This window comes from Pleurodeles waltl, chromosome 10, assembly GCF_031143425.1.
Source record: "Pleurodeles waltl isolate 20211129_DDA chromosome 10, aPleWal1.hap1.20221129, whole genome shotgun sequence".
NCBI classification, from domain to species: Eukaryota; Metazoa; Chordata; class Amphibia; order Caudata; family Salamandridae; genus Pleurodeles; species Pleurodeles waltl.
The window spans coordinates 886,948,481-886,969,123 of record NC_090449.1 but is presented as its reverse complement, the minus strand read 5'-3'; the positions used below and the strand labels follow the sequence as shown (position 1 = coordinate 886,969,123).

At 42.0% G+C, this 20,643-nt stretch overlaps 1 protein-coding gene across 6 annotated transcripts in view; it reads right to left on the bottom strand.

Annotated features, from left to right (window-relative positions):
* The window catches only part of CDK14 (cyclin dependent kinase 14), a 1,910,605-nt gene that overhangs the window by 542,772 nt on the left and 1,347,190 nt on the right, over positions 1-20,643 (bottom strand). For all 6 annotated transcript variants that reach the window (XR_011199184.1, XR_011199185.1, XM_069211609.1 and 3 more), the window contains one exon: positions 1,984-2,047. Coding sequence is in view for 4 of the 6 variants with exons in the window: in XM_069211609.1 (XP_069067710.1) it covers positions 1,984-2,047 (64 nt within the window). In the remaining 2 variants the exon portion in view is untranslated. The remainder of the gene's footprint in view (positions 1-1,983; positions 2,048-20,643) is intronic.

The window sequence follows — 20,643 nt, the reverse complement described above, 5'->3', positions numbered from 1 at the left end:
AAATTGGACCCAACATTTTTTTACAAGAACCATTCAACATGGAAAGTTAAAAAAGAGAACACTTTAATGGAATATGGGATTCATCAAAGGCAAAAAGGATGCAATAGAACCCCGAACACCATTGTCTGATTTATGTATAAATCTCGCCTGCTATCCCAGTTTTTTTTAAATCCAATGACTGGACTAAATGACTATATACTGAACTATGAATATAACTTATGAATGTCCTGGACAACCAACACACTAATGTATGCCCCTCTGCACAAGTGGCATAATACTTTTACTGCATGTCTGCACCTCTAAATCTTACCTTAATGGTTCACCATTAAGATGCTCATCTCTAGAGTGAGTACACTCTTACCCGCTGTTCCCCAATTGTCACCTACCCTCCCTACATAATATGTATCCATTGACCAACAATTTAATAATTTGTGATTTGAAAGCTGCCCTTGACTGGTATAGCTGATTTTGTTGAACACCACCCTTGCCAAGTTCGTTTATGATTCCTCCTCGGGGACCTTACATTTCCCAAGCTTTCACAACTTGTTTTCAGTCTACATTAGAGGTGTGATAGAGGGTAAAGATAATTCAACCTGCGTATCATCAGCACAGAGATGGTAAACAACCTAGAAGAGGCATAATATCAGCAAAGAAGAAGCTGCAGAGTGAGAATAGCTACTGACTGAGCTTGGGCAATGGGGGTGCCTTTGGGAAGAGGGATGGGCAAATAGTGAGCAGAGGACAATGGAAAGGACAATGTTCAGTTACTGAGATAGGAAGAGAACCATGTGTGATCCATGCCAACAACAAAAAAAGAGGAGTGTTTTTTTAAGTGAGATGAATTGGTCAACAATGTTGCACCCAACTGGACGAAGAGGGGGGTAAATATGTTAAAAAGTCCAACAAACAGTCATGAAGTGCATAAACACTATTGTATTGGCTTGGTTCTGTCTGTTATGCTTTGTTCTGACTAAAACAAGACAAGAGAAAGAGGTGAGAGGGTGGATCCATATAAAGAAACATTCCTTTTTGAATTAGGGATGCACATGTGCAAGAGCTCACATCACTGGCTATACTCTTAAGTCCATGTGTATACCATATGTGTCCGTCTATGTGTGTGTGAGTGTGTTTAGCTAGTGCAGTACTATATACAACAGTACCCTGCGATTCCAGACAAGTAAAAAACACAAATTTTTCCCAAACTGTGCAAGCATTTTGCAATATAATTTTATGAAGCTGTTCCCACATAAATACAATTTAAAAAAAGTGTGAGTTTAGATGTGAGCATGGCCAGGATAAGAAGACGGAATATAAACAGAAAGAATCAATGACACTTTTCAATTACTGATAAGTAGATGTCTTTAATTGTGAAATGATCATCAGCATCTGAATGGTCTCTTCCCATGTTTGAATAGGTATTTTGTACTGGATTTTCTATCTGCAATCCAGTATATGTTTTTTCCCTTTATAATTTCAGGGCATTGTGTACAGGAATCAATACAAAATATAGGGTAGAAGGAGTGCTTCATGCAAAACAAGGAGCAATATCTCTACATCCTATGTTTAGACGCAAGATCTATCTTGTTTTGTACCTAATTCAAAATGACTCGTGGTGGTAGAAAAACATTCAGAAGCTCTGATTCACAAACCATTTTGCGCACATAAGTCTAATTTATTCACTCAAACGGTGGAACCTCCTTGATCCCGAATTACAAAAGCAGGGTATAAAGATGCTTCTGTGCAGGGATGGTTCTCAAAATGCAGAATATCTACAAGATGTGTGGATTTATCCACAGCTGTAAACATGAAGACATAAAAAAGGAGTCTATATTGAAGGAGAGCAAGAATGGTGGTAGTTTAAAGCATTTAGTTCTTATACTCTACTATATAGTACACATACAAGAGCGTACCATTATTTTGTTTCAGATGTCACTCTTAAATAGTGTGATCTCAATTCATGGATGATGAAATAAACTGCCTTACCTGGCTTGTAATGTGGTAACGAATGGACGCCAGGCCAGGTTTCTTCATTGGGAGTCCCAAGAATCTGAAAACAAAATACAAATTACAAACAAGCTACTGCTAAGTACGTTTATTTTACACTTTATGAAGGAAATGAATTGCACAGGGCTGTGATTATGAATGCACTGAAAGTCAATCCATCTGTAAGAAATGTACACTGTAAGTAAATCTAGCAATGTTCACTGTAACGCACCAATTTGTACTGCAAGCACGTGCTGAGCAAATTCACAAATTTTAAGTATAAGCAAACCCACCAGTATTCAGTAATCAATGACAGCCAGTCCGTCTGTGTGAACTGCAAGCAAATCCATTAACGTGCACTAAAAGCAGAATGATCAATTTACAATATTCACTGAAAGCAAATCCACAAATGTCAATGTTAGCAAAGCAGTTCTGTGCACTCTACACAAATTCTTCAATGTTCAAGACAGTTTAGACTAGAGAAGGCTTCATCTTTTTAGTAAACATGATTCAGAGACAGAATATAATTGGAACCTCCAACTACATCAGGCATACCCCGAATAAGTCCAGGATGGTCGGAAACATGCCAGATAACAGTTGACTATGTAAATGATGTTCATTGACATAGACTGTTTGAAAGTGTATCTTTCATGAATATCCTGAAAATGTGGTATTGATCCAATGCTCCTTAACATCATCAATATGCTGTTTAAATTATCGAACAACTGGTAATAATGTTTAACAGATGTTTAATAAAAATAAGAGCCACCACACTGTCATTTGTACGCTTGATTTACAATTAGAATATCATATCCTTCTCGCTCTACTTGGCTTATTACATGGGGTGAATGCTTCTCAAACCATGTTTCTTTGTGAAACTAGCAGAGAAGCTTAAATAAATGTGTGCAACATTATCTATTGCTGAGCATGCTTTAATTCAGGTATACGTCTGATACAAACTAATATAAAGGCATGGTTTTGAATATGCATTGTTTTGCGACTTCCTCCCCTCTATAATTTCAGAAGGGGTGCCACATTATATATTTTTAAAGCAGATGATTGTCTTAATCAGAGATGCGTATATCTGTCACACTTATTGGCACATTTGTGGTATAGAGAAAGTGGATTTTGCATGTTCCACGAGCAAAGAGGGCATTCTGAATCCTCTGCATATGAGAACATGAAGTGCATAGTAAATCTGAATAACCTCTCAATTGAACAGTAACCCAGAATCGTAATGAGAGACTCGGTAAACAAAAAATCTAAAATTAAAGCATAACATACTACGATTGGAGGGTCCCGGGCAGGGGCGGCTGGTGTTCAAGGGCTAAGGGGCTATGCCCCTAGCCTTTTCTGGCCTCTCTAGTGAAGCATATATTTAATTACATGATGAAAGTAAAACATTTTCTGCACAACATTTTCCAAGTGAAAGTTGGGCACTTTGAAAAGCCCCACTGCACCTGCATCAGCATGTGGCTGAAAGCTGCACAGTAGGGCTGAGGGGGCTTGCCCACGTAAAGCCCTTACGTTTTCTCAGAACGCAGTGACGTCCCTGGCTTATCTCCTCCTCCACCAGAAGCCCTGATAGTAAACAGCCTGGAGCGTTTTTTTGTTCAGCCCGGGTTTCTGAAAACTTCATGTCACTCCGATATTATTATCCACCCTTTCCTATTTACTCAAATGGTGGGGTGTGATCAGAAGGGTCTACGTTTTGTGCAAAGAAAATCCCCTTTTCCTGCATTACTGTGCAGAGAAATTGAATAAATACAATAAATAACTCCATCCAGGGCTCTCTGGGAGACAGGAGTGTGACCTGAAGACCTCAAGTCATAAATATGCCAAAGACAACCCTGCACACAAGTAACTTGGAGCTCTATCTTTTTTACAGACAATAAGAAAAAAATCTGTTCTCTCAGCTCTCCTCTCCTTTCACTGCCTCTGTAGGTGGTTTTGTCTCTCAAAGGCAGTAATTGTTCCAGTAATTTTTCATGGCTAGTTATGCTCGTTTTATTTCTTCTGCAGACTAATGATGTGATATGTCATATTAAACATGTAATCTGCAGCTCAAATAAACGTGTACCTTTTATCACTGAAACTGCTGGATACTGGATGGGTGAGGCAATGTGTGTTTGTTTGAATGCGTTTGCAGGGCTTGACTGAGTGGCTGTGAAAATGTGGGTGTCTGTGTATAAGAGTTGTGTGAATGGCAGTGGATGACAATATGGAAGAGTAAATGGGTAGGTGACCAAAGGCAGTGGGTGAGTAGGTGAATGGAAATATGTGGTTAATGAGGCTCACTCACAAGGTGCAATTCCATCTTGTATTTGTGCCCCACCACTGCTTTCAATCACCAGCCACCACTGGTCCCGGGGAAAGCTATTAACAGACTAGTCTTTCTCTCAGAAACTTTGTGGGATGAAGCAGGGGACAGGATTGGTTAGTGGGAGGGGAGGGAGGTAACATGGGTGAGGTGGAGGATTAAATGAGGCAGGAGAGGAGATGATGTCTTCTTCTGGCTCATGGAGTAAAAGGAGAGGAGTTTTTTGCCACCCACCCGCCCTAGAGGTATTTGGGGCTCGGGGCTCGGGTTGCCAAGACAGGATGGGTTGCTGGTGAGTTGGAGCAATGTGTGGGGGTGGAGAGTCAAATGCAGGTGGATCCACACGTTGGGAGGAGGAATAAGAAGGTCTGGTAAAAGGATATCTGGTATCTGGGGGCAGGTTCACTGGAACAGGTGAATGAAGTGGTGGTCGGAGGATGTTTTGAAAGGAAGAGATGAGGATAACCGTGATGGGAGGAAGTGACTAGGGTGATGGGCAAAAAGAATGCATGAGGCATTGTTGGAGAGGAAATGGTGATGAGGGGGAAAAGGAGAAATACAGTTGATATGTTAAGGAGTTTAAGATGTTGTGTTATTACATGTTATAATGTTTGTTGCAATCCTGTCCTAATAAATGACCTTTTGCACAATACTGGAGTCATGATGAATATCCCACAATACTATTTAAAAAGATGCAGACAAATATGTGCAGATCAGAGCAAATGGAAGGAGTAACACAACGTTGAAATATGAGGCTTATAACAATGAGTGCAAAATGTGATAGTTTTAAAATCTGGCATTTACCTGGATCTGTATCAGTAATCATATGCAAGCAATCAACATCAAATTCAAACAAAAAAAGGAATGGTTCACACGCAGATCTGTGTTTCTCTGCAGTCGCCAAACGGACCCTTGAGGCAATAGGGCCGCCTTCTGGGGCTACAGTACTCCTCTGCTGATACTGTGAATGGAGCTCTTGCCACAAAGACATTTCTTTGGTAGGAGGTCCAAGCTTCCTCGCCACCCAAGGGGAGGATGCAGCCTATGGCTCCACCACTTGAGGGGTGTGTTCATGGACAGACCCATGACAATCCATCTCTCTCCGAAACTGAACTTAGGTTGGATATAATAAATGTACACCATCTCAAGAGTATTAATTTATTACCTCAGGCTTTCTTGCCTGTGTGCATGCTTGCAAAACATTAAGAATGTTTCTGGATGAAAGGATTTTTTTTGCATGGAGCCAAACCAAAATGCAAAAAGAAGAAAAAAATATATATGATTTAAAATGCACTAATTTTGAAGCCACAAAATTTATATTAAAGAAGGAAGTTCACATACAGCTGAATCTGAAATACAAAACAACCAGATGAATGAGGAAAGGGTGCAGGCACCCATTGTCTTCATGAGACTACAAATGGATTCTCACATAGGGAACATTCCCACCTCAACTGATGGTGCAGAAACTCATTGAGCAACAACTCTGGTACAGTCAACAAAAATAGGCATAGACCATTGGATGAAAATGTTTGATATTTTCTAGGTGATAAACTTGCATATGGGAAGATGAGGAAAAGCATAACACAATGTAGAACTTGGGGTTACAAACATTGGAAAAAGTTGGACTCATGCTCAAAAGAGAAAACTGTCAGTTTAATATGCGGGAAGTTGTGCATGTAGGACATATTTTATTAAGCCAAGGAATCAAATCAAAGCAAGAGTTATTAAAAACAATGAACCACCAGAACCCCAAATCAAGGAGATACTAAGATCTTACTTAGAACTAACATATTACTACTGTGTGTCAATACAGTGCAAAAACTGAACAGCAAAAAGTTGATAAGAAAAACCTTATCAACAAAACCTTGTGTGGGAAGTAAAAGAAAATCTTTTAACAATATCAAGAAAATATCAAGAAGCAAATCAGCAAGCAAAGATCTTGTAACCATTTTGCGTGAACAGGAGACAGGAACAACAGTCTGCTGCATTCCAGTTTTCATCCTGCAGCACTGAAAAGATATCTTCCATGTTCTTAATTCATGAGTATTAAAGGAATAACATCTGAACTAAGCTTGTTCGCACAGTCTATAGATGAGTGTGCTGAGTGTTTTATCAAACGAGGATATTCAAAACAGTAATACAAGATTCCATAACTAGATCACAAACAGAAAGGGGAGAGTCCTGCTAGTACAATATCCAAAACAGTTACAAACAACATTCACATGTGTTTCAAAGTTCTCCACCAGTTCTAAACAAGCCAAGAACATCATCATTAAGAGGTGGGACATTCTACAGAGTGAGACAGACTTTGGAGGTCTTTATTTTGAAAGGCCATTGTTTGCCTACCAACCATCGAGAAATATCTAAAAGAGATTTTGAAAACCCATAGCATGAGGCCACACAACAAAGCGCAAAAATGGAATTAAGATGTGTTAATTATACTCATTGCAATAATGTAATTCCTGGTAACATTTTAACACCCCTCACCCCCCATAGTAAACAAAGGATGATTATGAAAAATATTTCTAATTGCAAGACAGGTAATTGTATTTATTCTTTAAAAAATCCGGATAAAGGTAAAACCACTCTGAAGATTAAAGTGAGAATAACTGAGCATAAAAGCAATGTTCGTCTGAAATTTAAATCTTCAAACATAGCCATGAATTGGCAAGAGTCGAAAAATAACATTAGCCAATTGGTGGGAATGCACAAAGGAGATTGGCGGTAATAAAATGTTGATGCAGAGAGAAATAATTTGGATAAAGAGATTGAACACACTGCAACCATTTGGTTTGAATGATAGACTTGAAATGACTAAGGGGGTTATTACAACTTTGGAGGAGGTGTTAATCCGTCCCAAATGTGACAGATATACCACCAGCCGTATTACGAGTTCCATAGGATATAATGGACTTGTAATACGGCTGGTGGTATATCCGTCACTTTACCGTCACTTTTGGGACAGATTAACACCTCCTCCAAAGTTGTAATAACCCCCTAAGTGTTTTATGATTTAATTTGTTGTGGCCAGTTTATCTGCTTTTAACAATCATGATATAGCCGAATGAATGTTTTTTGTGGTGATACATGTGTGAGATATCTTTGTTGTGCATCTGGATGTTTTGTCTTTTTTATCCCTGGTTGACTTTATTCTTTGAACCTCATGTGGGAAATATTTTTGTTGTATATTGTTTATATTCTATTATTGTTGATTTATTAGTGAGTTTTATTTTGTTTTTCTCACAGTTTCTTTCTGGTATCCATTTTCAATAGATTGCACCTGAGGATGTTAGAGCGGAACTAAACAATTTCTTTTAACCATTATGTCATCGCTCGTTTTCTTTCAACCATTATTGATACACATGTTTATTTCATTAGTTTTGACTGTATTACCACACTGGCTCCTTTAGTTTCCTTAAGCATTTATTGTTTGTTATCCGTTTTGCATGGCAATTCCCGGGGTCACTAGGGCTTGCGTCAGTGTCTCACATGTAATGGAAGAGATGTGCATTGAAGCTGCATATTAGACTTAAGTCTGAGAATGGCGGCTGCACAGGTGTTTAGAGAGCTAAAGCAGATCCAATGTGACACACGGTTTATTGATGTCATTCAGATAGCGTTGTACTGCAGTTTAGGGGTATAGCTTGTTTCTATTATTAGTGGGTTATTTGGAGGAGCGTGTGCATGTTTCTTTTTCTAGTTGTATTATTTTGGAATACTTTTAGCCCTACTTGACATGCTGTTAAGTTAACTGGCGGGTAGCAGAAATGGGAGGAGTGGCACATCGGATTAACATTTTTTGTACTAACCCACAATCCAAATATTATGAGTTTGGTTGCATGTTTTGAGCTTCAACGTTTAGGACATATATCTCTTTGGGTCACATGGCTTCAGTTTTAGTTGGTGTTAGACGCATGCGGTCCCATGTGAACATCTCCATAATAAATTATTGTTATTCCAGTTTTTGAATTATTGAAATGTTGGTTTTATCTTTAAGGGGATTTTTTTTTGGTTTTAAGGAGTTGGTTCTTCAAGATACTGTTGGGTGCACATTGGGCATGTACTAGGAGGTTGTCTTCAATGAGTCACCTTGACCGACGTGACTGTATATTTTTTTCAGCTACTTTTCCCTGAAGAAGGGCACGTGGATGCCTGGAATGCATTGACATTGGGTGTAAAATGATTGTGTTGTGGCACTGACAGAAGAGAGAATAGTTAAATCTCTTCAATGAAATGAACCTAAGATCAAATCTTGTGTTTACAGTGACTACATTAAACTCAAATCCTTGAGGAAGGATTCAGTCTTTACATTTAGATTTGTTTTGGGAGCAGTTACTCTCAGAAGAGTGTGCAGTAAGCCTGTACATCAGTCGGATATGCAGAATCTGTTGGAATCTCTCAAATGCATCACAAGAAAATGGAGAGAATATACCTCTGAGAATGAGATGTAACTGTGTGCCACCACCAGGGTGAAAAGACTATTTATGGCATTAATTGTTTGTATCACTCATTCTTCTACTTTAAATTACCAAGGAGATGTGTAGGGATGTAGTCTATTTCAATTTTCTCATGTGCTTCACTTTCACTGAGGGACTTTCACTAAACCTTTGAGGAACGTTCATAAGAGAGGTGAGTAGGAGAGATGGTTGAACGTGGAAAATGGCTGGCGGCAAAGTGTGTGGACGCCCCTCTATCTCTGCTGTGCCAGTATCTTTCTAACCCATTTGCTCATTGGCGATTCATTTCTATAACCCTAAACTGATCATAGTTAGATTTTTTTTTCAAACAGTATTAACCAGGGTATCTATTTAACAGCTCAAGCCTAAACTGGTCTAAGAAGATATTGAGATGGGCATTGAGTCATGGGGAGAAGATGCATGGGACAATTTTTAATAATAGCAACTCATTCTCTAGTTGAACCTACCTCTGGTTGTACAACCAATGATCATCAGTTTAGTACTGTCCAAGGTGAATATCAACTAATTTATTCCCATCCTGGTGATCACCTTGGTCAAGCATGTCCTTACAGAATAAAAGGCAACTTTGAACTGCCTCCAAATGAGAGATCTGGGTGTCAATGGCCTACTTATTACAATGAGGGCAATGTCTCCGGAGGCTATTGTATAGCAGCCTATCATACATTCTGAATGAATGGAGTGAAAGTATTACTCCTGGGATACCACAAATAATGACCAAGATAAACCAAATCTATATGTTTCTTTTGTGCTTTATTAAATTGAAAGCATGTCAACCACTCTAAAGCAGCTCTTCAGAAACCTGCTAGGTGCTGCAGATTTGGCATCAGTGACCATATCAATATTTGCAAAGGCTGCTGGCAGTTTCAATAAGGCATCAGTGAAATGCTTGCATGTAACTACATCAGGAACAACAACATTGGATGTCCCTACCTTGCCTCCACTGCATCAGAAGAACCACTACCTCGCAGGAGTAATTACATCTTAGGTAATGGGAGTATATGATTGGGTGGGGTGGATGGTAGTCCAGTACAAGTAATAGTGTCACTTTCTTATTAGATCCACTAAAGATTTCAGTAATTTTAACATGAGTTGTTCTCCTGATAACTATGGCACAGAACAGATAGGCTTAACTTAAGAAAATATGTAAAACACTTAGAATTACCAAAACAGTTTATAAAGTTGAAAACACAAGGTACAAAAAGCCTACTCTATAAAATTAGTTAAAGATTTAATGAACAAAATGACACCAAAATGACAAAATCCAATAGGGGAAACAGAAAATCTGAGTTTTTTAAAACTAATAAGGCTACACCGTGTTAAGTGTCAACTGTGTTCATCTGATTGCTCTTGACCAGGACCTGTTTACGACTTAAGGCTGACCATGATTGAGCACAAGTCAGATACAGAAACCAGATTCTCCTCAGTCAGAAGCTTTACCTTCTGACTTAGTTTCTGAAATGGAAGTCAAAACTCATCAGAGGGGCAAGGCAGCAGAGTGAGGCTGAGAGGGCTCAAAGAGGCTGGATTGCCACTAAACGAAGTCCCAGTGAAGCTGTTGACTCTTGGTAGGAAAGCTCAGAGCGAGTAAAATTCAAAATTCATGCCTAAAGATCATCCCTCACCGGCTGCATGATTTTAGTACTTTCGAGTGATGAAGTTTCTGCGTTAGGACTTAGTCACTTTTTATGGAGCAAGATTGCAGGCTGCAGCTGTACAAGGCTCCATGAGGCCTGATAACTTCTCTGTGATGTGATGCTGAAAAGGATTTACAGAGTGGGATCAACCAGAATCTTTAGCCAAACGGCAATACAGCTTCATCAGACTGACTTGGCAGGTTTGTCTCAGTCCTCTGGAGGCTTTTGGAGATAAAAGAAATGTAAGTCCCACATTTTCAGGATGTAGGAGCAGTACACTTTGACTCAGCCAAGTGTCCCAGAATCTCAAGAACAGCACTTGGGGTGAAGACTCACTCCGGCAGGATCCATGGCAGGTTCAGCTGGAAAAGGTCAGCTGGTCTCTTCAGGAAAAGGGTTTCTAGAAGCTTGTTGTATCCCTGTCAATTAAAAGATATTCAGGCAACTGACATTTGGAGTCCACTTTTTAGGTCAACCATAGTAGTGCACAAGCGCTGCTCTTTTCAACATGCAATTTATTCTGTGGGCATAACCACACCCTTCTCACGCCCATCACTTTCATTCATTCCTGGCCCTGCCTTTCAAAAATCCTTTGATTTCATTGGTAAATTTGCTACATTTGTCAAGCCTTGAGTCTGTTTTGTTACTTCCTGCATACTGACCCCATTACATTGATTATTGCATGATCAGCTATATACCTTAGAGTGGGCCCACTACTTTTTTCTTTTGTCTGTCCCCTTTGCACACCATGGCAGTCATGGCGCCTTGAAGTTTCATATAGCAGGAACTCGATCTGAGGTATTTTCATTCAAGTTGGGCTTCTTCCAGCCCTTTGCCAGACTTGGAAGCTTGTATGTTTATTATTAACAGTTTGCTAATTTATTTTTTGTTTACAGAAAGCTATTTTGGAGTTGTCAAAGCACTGTACGGGATCTGATCCCACACTTCAAGTTGTATTTAATTAACGTATCATTTTGACCTTAAAGTTCACACTTGACTGTCTTGATTTGAAAGGAGGGGCAGTAGCCATGGTTATTCCTCCAGAGGCTCTCCTACTTCTCTGCACTTCTTCATCTGGTCAGCATGACATAGGAACATCCTACCAGACGATGGTGGGCTGGAAGCAGTGCGAGCGTTCCGTGCCCATCACTCGCTTGGGGGGCGGAATATTTCACAAAAAAGAAGAGTTTAAAAATCCTACATTTCATTAAGTAGGAGGTATATCCCCTCCACATACGGAAAGTGGGCATCTACTTCTGAGGGAATGTTGCATCTTTTTCACACCATGGGGTACCCATTTTGGAACTGGACGCTGCCCAGCACTACCCCAGAAAACGCATGGTGAGGGTTAAATGGCACAGGCATTGTACTTATGAACATTGTATCGCTGCCCTTGACATGGCAGCAGAGGAGGGTAATTATACTCTGCACATACTGGCACTGAGGCGGAAGGCAGGCCCCCTCCTCGGGAATGGGAGCCTTGGGCTCAAGGGGGGACACCTAAGGGTTTCTTCACATCTCAGACACAGCTCACAGGTGAGTTTGAGACTAAACATCTGAGCTGTTCCCATTAAAGTAAGGCCATCCACACTACTCACTAGAACAAGGCCTCCGAGGTGCAGCTTTTGCAGTTCACAGTGAAGCTGGAACTGTTGACAGCCCGATCTGGTTCCATGTGCCATTGACAGAAGCATTATTCACTTTTTTATTAATCCCTGGTGATTAATGGTGGGGTGATTAATATCGAGGTACTGTTTCTTTTAAATATTTCAATCTAGGACACTTTTTTTTGGTGGGGAGACGGGTGCAGCATAAATCGCCAATATTTTTTTACACAACCCTTTCCTCTTTTTCGGTCAAGCATAGCAGTGCGCATGTGCTGCTCTTTTTTAGGCTGAGCATAGCAGTGTGCCAGTGCTGCTCTTTTCTTAGGTCGAGCATAGCAGCACACAAGAATTTACAACGCCAATAGCTCTAACTCTCACAAATGCAAAACCTATTGCATTGCAAACGTTTGTTTGCTTTGTAATGAGAACAAGTGGGAGCTGGTCCAGCTTTTAATGTCTCCTCACGTGTTTCAATAGCAGGTGAAGCCCTTATTCTGTCTCCCACAGGTCCATTATTGTTTGTTAGAGGGGTACCCAGGGGTAACAAATGTATACCTGGCACTAGTCTGTGGCTGGAGGTGACCCCTGGCCCCTCCATAACCAATAGAAAAGTCCCCAGGAGTAACCCTACCCACTTTTGCATAGTTCCTGAGTGTCCTTCTTTAAACAAACCAATATTGCCCCCCTCTACCTAAAACCAAGGTGGCAGAAACATTTCTTCTGTGCAAAGCTCCTGTGCCTACCCTAGAGGTGTGGCCAGGTAAAGAAGCAACCTCTCCTTTTTGATCACTCAAAACCATTTGTTTCGGCAGCTCCTCTCCCACTGGGATTGCTTCCTTTTTATAAGCACAGCTCATATGGACATACTGTCAATGGAATAGAGCACCTCCCCACATCCACGACCTTTGTCTCAGCTCCTAGGTGACAGTTGGAAGCTCCTGCTAATGGGTTTCCAAAGGCTTAAGGAATGGAAAAGGTAGCTTCTTAAAAGTACTTTTTTCCAAAGTGAATTGGACTTGTAATAAATATTTTAAGAAGCCCAATAATTACATTTGTAGCCATTTTCAAGGCAGAGATCACATTATTAAATGTAATATTGTATCCCCATGCGTTCCTTCAGAACAGCAAACCCATTTACTTTGATGACAAGAATAACATTAAACCTTCCCATGGTCTACTTTTAAATATCATTAAACCTGCCTTATGGGTAATGAGACAAACTTAGGGCAGACTTATTAATATTTAAATGGAGGGATGTGAACCTGTCCGAAGGGGTTATTTTGAAAGGACGAATTTGCTAATTTAAGACAGCACAGACAGGCTACTGAGGAAGGCCTGTAGTCATGCTTGTTCTACCATTCTAGTGGGTGGGACAACACGGGCTGCAGTCCATCAGTGGCATTCAGCAGACAGGCCTTTGATACACTCTTTATCATATGCTAGGGAATTACATGTAAGTTGGATATGCCATTTAGGTGTATAACCAATTTTGACATGCTTTAGGGGTCAGAGCACATGAACTGCAGTCTGGTTAGCAGAGCCCAGTGCACAGAGTCAAAGAAACAGCAGAATCAATACAACAATCCAAATAATTGGGGTGATCAATCAAAAAGAGTTATTTTCCTACAGGTAAGTTAATTTTAGTATAATATACTGTATATTATTGCTATTACTGCTGTGAGACATTTCCACTCCCCACACTCAACAATGGTAATAAAAAGCATATTGCAGTCTCCACATCTGAGATTATATATATATATATATATATATATATATATATATATATATCGTACACTGGCGAAACATGCCACACTTGACAGAGTATAAGTCACAGAATATATGTGTTTTACAGTCTTCTAATAGTGACACACAGAATATATGGGTTTTACAGTCTTCTAATAGTGACACACAGAATATATGGGTTTTACAGTCTTCTAATAGTGACACTCTTTCTTAAGTAGTATTCACACTATGGTGCCCCATGACATGGGATGCAAACACCATAACACTCTGACAGTGAGAGCTTTAAATAAAAAAGGAGGATGCTAATTGAATTCTTACCTACAGGTCTGGCTGGGAGCCTGTGCCTGCTGAGGGGACGGAGGAGCGGCACGGAGCATAAGGAAAGCTTTTTTTTTTTTTTTAAACTATTTTTTTATATTATTAATATTCCCTCGCCACGTGCTGCCCCGCACCTTTTAACCCCCACGAGCGACCACTGGTATTAAGGCTTGTTAACAAACTCACTGTTTCATCTACAATATCTTCAGTGAATCTGCAGGAACCTAAATCATCTAAAAAATATATATATAAAAAAACAACCCTAAATTCTTTCAAGGTTGAAGCATTTCAAAACCCAAACAGATAAAATAATAGGAATGTTTACATGTGCTACATTAACTTCAGTTATTCATTCACAAGTGTTACCCTCATAACCACTTGTATTTAGTAATGAATCTACTTCAAACAAACCACCTCCCTGAAGACGTGGATGTGGTCTATGCCTGCAGCTACCTTCACAGGCGCTGGCTCGCATCCTAAAACCGCCCCTGAGAGTGCAGGGCCAATAACAGATTAAATGCAACTTGCCAAAGTCTCTCTGACTTGCCTACAACAATCTTCCTCCCTCAAGAGTGGTGTAGTCTCTGATAAACCGACATCTGGGACACCAGAAGGTCATTAAGATTTTCCTGGGATCGTCCCAAAGACTCGAACGGGGGCAAAAAAAAATTAATATGCCACAAAGTGCTCCGATATCTACTCTGCGCAGAGAACATTTAATTAGCAACTTATTTTGCCACGGACATCCATTTATGTGTAGTCGTAAAGTGTAATCAATATGTAGAGATTCCAAATGACACATATTTTGTAGTGGTTTACTCCTGTAACACTCCTGCATTCCAGGATTAAGCCAAGAGTACTCTTGCCTTACTGCTAAGAATAATGGGCATGCCGGGAGTACTACAAGTACTACAAGAGTATGAGTCACAGCTACCCATACGCCGATCTTTGTACATCCATCTCATAGACTTCGAACGGCTGACATGCATAAATCTTCCTTTCTCTATTCTGCTATCAGGGCCTGTGGTACTGAAATGCAGAGCCAGCCTGAACTTTCTGTCAACATCTTCGGTTAAGAACAGCTATCGAGATGGTCATAGCAAAACATAGTCATGCCCTTTCAAAGTAGAAATAAGCAAAACATGCGGGACCTTTCATATAAGGGTTACTAGTACTAGTGCGCTACGCATAGAGTTATATATTTGAAAATGTGACCTCTTAATATCAGGTGATTAAAACAGCTCAACGATTCCCACGGAAACTCAATTTGCAAGATCGAGAAAATATGGATTAATTTGATCTCTATTAGCAAAATCATAAATCCCGTTTGAGACCAAATCGTAATCCGCCACCTACGGAACATACCCTGCCAACCCAATGCCATTCTCTTACAAATGATAACAGCAAAAAACGTAAAAAGTGTGCCTTATTTCAATACCTGTTTTGATGAGCCAGTCCTCCCTTCTCAGATTACTACAGTGTGGCTGTGCATACGGTTTCTTATCTTGTAGCTCCCCCTAGTGGAACAATAACCAATCGCTGCAGTTTCTCGGATTATTTCAATTTAACCGAAATCCACATTAGAAATGGCGGTTAAAAGGATTAAAAATAATGATTTATTAATTTGTGCATTTTGAACGTCAACAGATTTCACTTCTCTTAAAATAAAGTATTGCTCAGTAATACTGCTGCAAATCCGAGAGTAGCTCCAGCTCTCTCAATGCGAGATATATTTTCTCTAGTTTTATACTGAAAAGCACTGGCCAAACGTTCCAATCAATCAATTGCTCCCTTCTGTCAAAGCTCCCACCGCCTTTATTCAAATACACTCAAATTAGTTTATGGTTAGATTTTTTTTTCAGGCCGCCCTCTATTACTGATAGCTTTTTGTAAATCCCAGCACTTTTGCTCCCGGATGCTCCGTACGGAATAAATTGCGCTCAATAATTGACTATCATATAATAATATGGGTTCAATCTCGATTGAGCCGCTAAATCAGGTGCATATTACATCGGGAAATAATTCAGTGACAGCTGATTAAGTGTAAAAGGTCATTTATTAGGACAGGATTGCATAATTTACATAACCATTAACTTTTAAACATAACCGTAACTTTAATAAAGCCCTCCCATTAACATCTCCTGGCTCATCCTTCCCCTTCAAACCCTTATCTCGTTTCCATTCCCCTACGCGCTCCCCTTTTCCTTTCATGCCCCATTTGGTTCGCGCGTACCCCCACTCAGAGCCTTCACCTGCTTGTTTATTCCCTGGAAGGGTGGCCAAGCCCGCATCTGACTCACCACCCTCCCCCATCTACTGCCAACCAGCAGAAACCCATTTGGCGTTTTGCTGCCCCACCCCCCTTAAGGCCACGCTACTGCGACCAGTACTTCTCATTTCTCGTTTGCAATTCACAATTTCTCTCCCCACAGCTCTTCAAAAACACAGTCTCAGATCTGTCAAATAGTATGCATTTCCCACTGTGGACAGGTGAACACCATAGTCCCTGAAAAGTGCAACCTCCTGCTCTGTAATGTTCCCATATTTCAATATTTTGCTCCCTTGCGCCCCGCAAAAAGCCCTCATGTCTCTGTTAAGTTTCCTACGAGCCCGCTTCATGGCTCCATGCTTCACTGCCCCTCTCCACACTCTACGTGGAACCAAATCTGTCCACCCCAAGCATGTACTATGCGTTTTTTTTTTTTTTTTAAACTCCAAAAACCCTCTGCATGTATTGCAGTAGCATGAGACCTGATCGTTTCACAAGATCATTCTCTCCCAAATGTATGATTAACAAATCTGCACATCCCCCGCTCAATAAGTTAGCAGTGATGAAAGAAGCAGTTTACCCCACCGCATTCTGCTCTTTTCCCACCGTAGCACCTCGTGCCGTCTGCTGGATAGTCCCCAGGCCCGACCAAATATCTGTTCCTCCGCGGACTTCGCCGCCCCATGGACAATTGAATGGCCGACCAGCCATGTAACCATCCTGCCCTGCGCTGGACCAAACTCGTCTCCTGCAATGGAAAAACAACTGTAACATGTGTTTTTTTTTTTTTTTTTATATAACAAACCTCTCCCCCTTTTACCAAAAAACCCCTTACAGCTGTTTCTCCCCACCTTTCAGGGTCTAACGTAATCCTTGCAAAACTTCGATCGCCCGTGGCCTATCGCCCTGATCTTAGCCCAGTCCCAACCCAAAAATGCGCCGCAGCCGTAGCTACCCCAATCCTAAACGGATGCGTACCAAAAAACCCAATGGCCTGGCGACCCACACGTCCCAAACGCCATCCTTAAACCTCGTAAAAGCTGAAATCTATTAAGCTTGGACCCTGATCTGTGTACAACAAACCCCTGCTTCCTTGTTTGACATCCGTGAGGATTGAAAATTGCTCCATTCTGTGACTGGGCAAGGCAATACATTGCCCCCTTCCTCTAACTGTACCCACTTCCCTTTACCTAGCTGATTGGTTTCCGACCGTCTAAGTCATGACCCCCCAATCGATCGCCGTGCACACCAACTCTTTGTATCGCATCCCAACTGCTGCCCCCCCCCAAACAAATCTGACACTCCAAAAGCTCCAAAAAACATCCACCTATGCATGCGCGGAAAAGTGCTAGTTCGCATTCGTCTGCGCAACTTCCCGGCCGTACGCGTAAACCTCTTTTAGTGACAAATCCAAATCAACGGGTTTCCTGGCCGTTCTACCCTCTACCGCTCTGATTCTGCCCCAAAACATTCCACATTCTTCTCAACGTTCATTTCTTGCCTGGTCGTGATCAAAACAATTTCCCATACAAAGATACACCTGCCAGTTTACCCCTGATCTTGGCCGCTGATAAACTTCTTCGAATCATGCACAGCCCAAATTGCAACTCCTGATGCTCTAGCTGTTATTCACTCTGTCCCCAAAAATTTCCTGTAGCCGCTCCAAAGCTGAAAAACCAACCATGCCAAACGAAAACATTGCTGAGTGGATTCCGCTAAGGACATCTCCACCAGTCCGTGATCATCATTCCCCCCATACCCAAATGTCTGCCGGGTCCGCTGTCTTGGGCCACGCCTCTGCGCCCATCTATCCTCCCAGAAAACCCCAAAAAACATGCGCACCAGCCATACTGTCTCTTCCTCAGAGAAACACTTGGATACCGTTGCATTGTTCCAGAAATGTTTCCCAACTTTAACCTCTCCTCTGAGTCCCACTGACCCTCCTATTCTGTGGTGTGTCAAAAGCTGCGCCCAAACGAACAACCTAGCCGCCTGCAAAAACGTCCTCTCCCCCTAAATGCCCTACAAGCAAAGTTAAAGTGCCCCGACAGCTTCTGGGCTGTTCTCCAATCTATTTTTCATGCCTCCCGCACCGTGGCCGAGAAAAACCAGCATCTCCGTTACTTCCTGTGCCGGTAATCTGGCCGTCATTGTACTGGAGTCTAACTCAAATACCCAGCACGGTGATAAACGATGAGGGTCCTTCGGTCTTTCCGAGTGCCCCAGCACTCCCATCTGCTGTGCCATGTCCTGAATTTATTATATATATATATATATATTTTTTTTATATATAGCCGTCTGGCATTCCCCTGCATCTTTACTTCCTACAAAAAAGGGGGCATCATTCAAAAATAGTGGGTCACCGCCTAAATGCCCACTGCTCTTAACAAAAACCCACCGCATGAAGGTGTTAAGGCTTCGAACCAGGCACATGAAATCGCACAAAAACCCCTGGGCAGGAACCTGTCCGCGTGGCTCGCTCCTCCAAACTGCATCTCCACCAAATTATCGGCAATAGCCTGCACGCTGATTGTATATCGTATTTTGCCAGTTCTGCCCCATGGCCACATGCCCTGACCAATTTTATAGCATCCTCCACAGATACATACACCACTCTGGTGTCTTCCGCTGCCATGAAATCGTTAACATATGTGCCCTCCAGCCATGAGAGGTGATGTTTCAAACTGAAATCACCCGGGCCTTCTTCGGCACGACTCCCCATGTAGATATCCTCCAATTCTGCCTTGGCCATTCATAAATTGGGCCCACAATTCTGCCCAATGCCCGTTCCTTGTCCAAATTTTTTCTTTACCACCTGTGGTGTTTCCTTTGCAGACCGCAATTGTCCGCCCAACGTCTCACCCGTGGGCCTTGGTAACTGACCCTGCAACCTTCTTGCAAACCTTCTGTTAACTTAAAACAGCTGCCCTATACCGTGCATATACGCAGCCATGGGAAAATAAAGTCTAACCCGACTGGCGTAGGCCCCTTTGAGGCCGTAGCGCCCAGTGTCCCTCTGCCTTTAGCAGCCCTCCCTTGTTCAGAGGGACTGAAAAGTGAAAAAACATTGTGTGCCCAGGTGACGGCCCCCGCTCTTGAAGCAGTCATGGTTACCTCTGCAAAGATGTCTGGAGCAGAAACCCCTGTTGAAGTTCCAGCACGCTCCTGTCGTGTTAGGTGTTGTTCTTATGTCCCACAACCGCCCCCCTTGTGGCGGGACGTGCCTGAAAACGTCTTATATACTACTGGTAACCCACTGGCCGTATGTGTCGATGTTGCAGATTGTGATGAAATCATCCACTGCATCCCTAATTCTGGGTCTAGGGCCCCCCATGGCTTATCTGTACTAATGCTCACTCAAGCTCTGAACTCCTCGTCCAAAATCAGCCAGGCTAAACCCCCAAAATGCATCTGCACTTCCCTAATGATGCCCCTGTATTTAAATAGTGCTATAGCCCTGTCAAGGTATCTCTCGCCATAAATGCTTGCAAAGATTAAAAACGCTGATGTCCCATTGCCCATATCACTTGGCACCCTCGGCCTACAGGCCAACTCCCACTCCTCTTCCTTATGACCTTTCTTTGGCATGCGTGTCCCTATGTAACAGTTTAAAACGTCTACGTACTCGTGTCTCCATATTCTGTCCTTTGCTTCATCCGCTATGTGTGAGCCAATGGCATAGCCAGACCCATATAGGGTAGCCTTTTCTTTGTTCCCCCCCTTCCTACTCATCTTTGCCTGAATTCTCTCCTGCAGCCTTGTGCCCGCCTTCAGTTGTACCTCTGGCTTGCAGCTCTGTGCCATTTTCCCCTCGCTGCTTATCTTTTCCTGTTAGTGTGTCAAATATCGAAAATTCCCTTACCCCAATGGACTTGTAATTGGAGTGTCGTCCCCTTTTGCACTGTCCCCCCCAAAACCGACCCCCTTTGCCCGTTACCTCTGCCATTCGTAGCCACCGGGCGCAAAAACCTTCCGCGCCCCTCGGCCCCATGCTTGTTCTTGCTTTCTTTCCTGTTGGCCACTAGTGTTGTCCCGCTCCTGCAAAAACCGAAAACAGAGAGAGGGGTTGCGCCGCTCCTGCGTCCCTTTCCCCTCCCCCTTGTGCCGTGCCCTCCGTTTCCTTGATCTCCCCCTCTTCCCATTCTTCCAGATCCTCTTCTCAGTCAAGTTCCAGCACACCCTCTTCGCACACATCCATCCGTTTTGTACCACTCCCACTCCTCATCATGTAGCTATTAGACATGTCATCGTGACCCACATGGCGTCCGCCATCTCTGTGTTGTCCCCGATC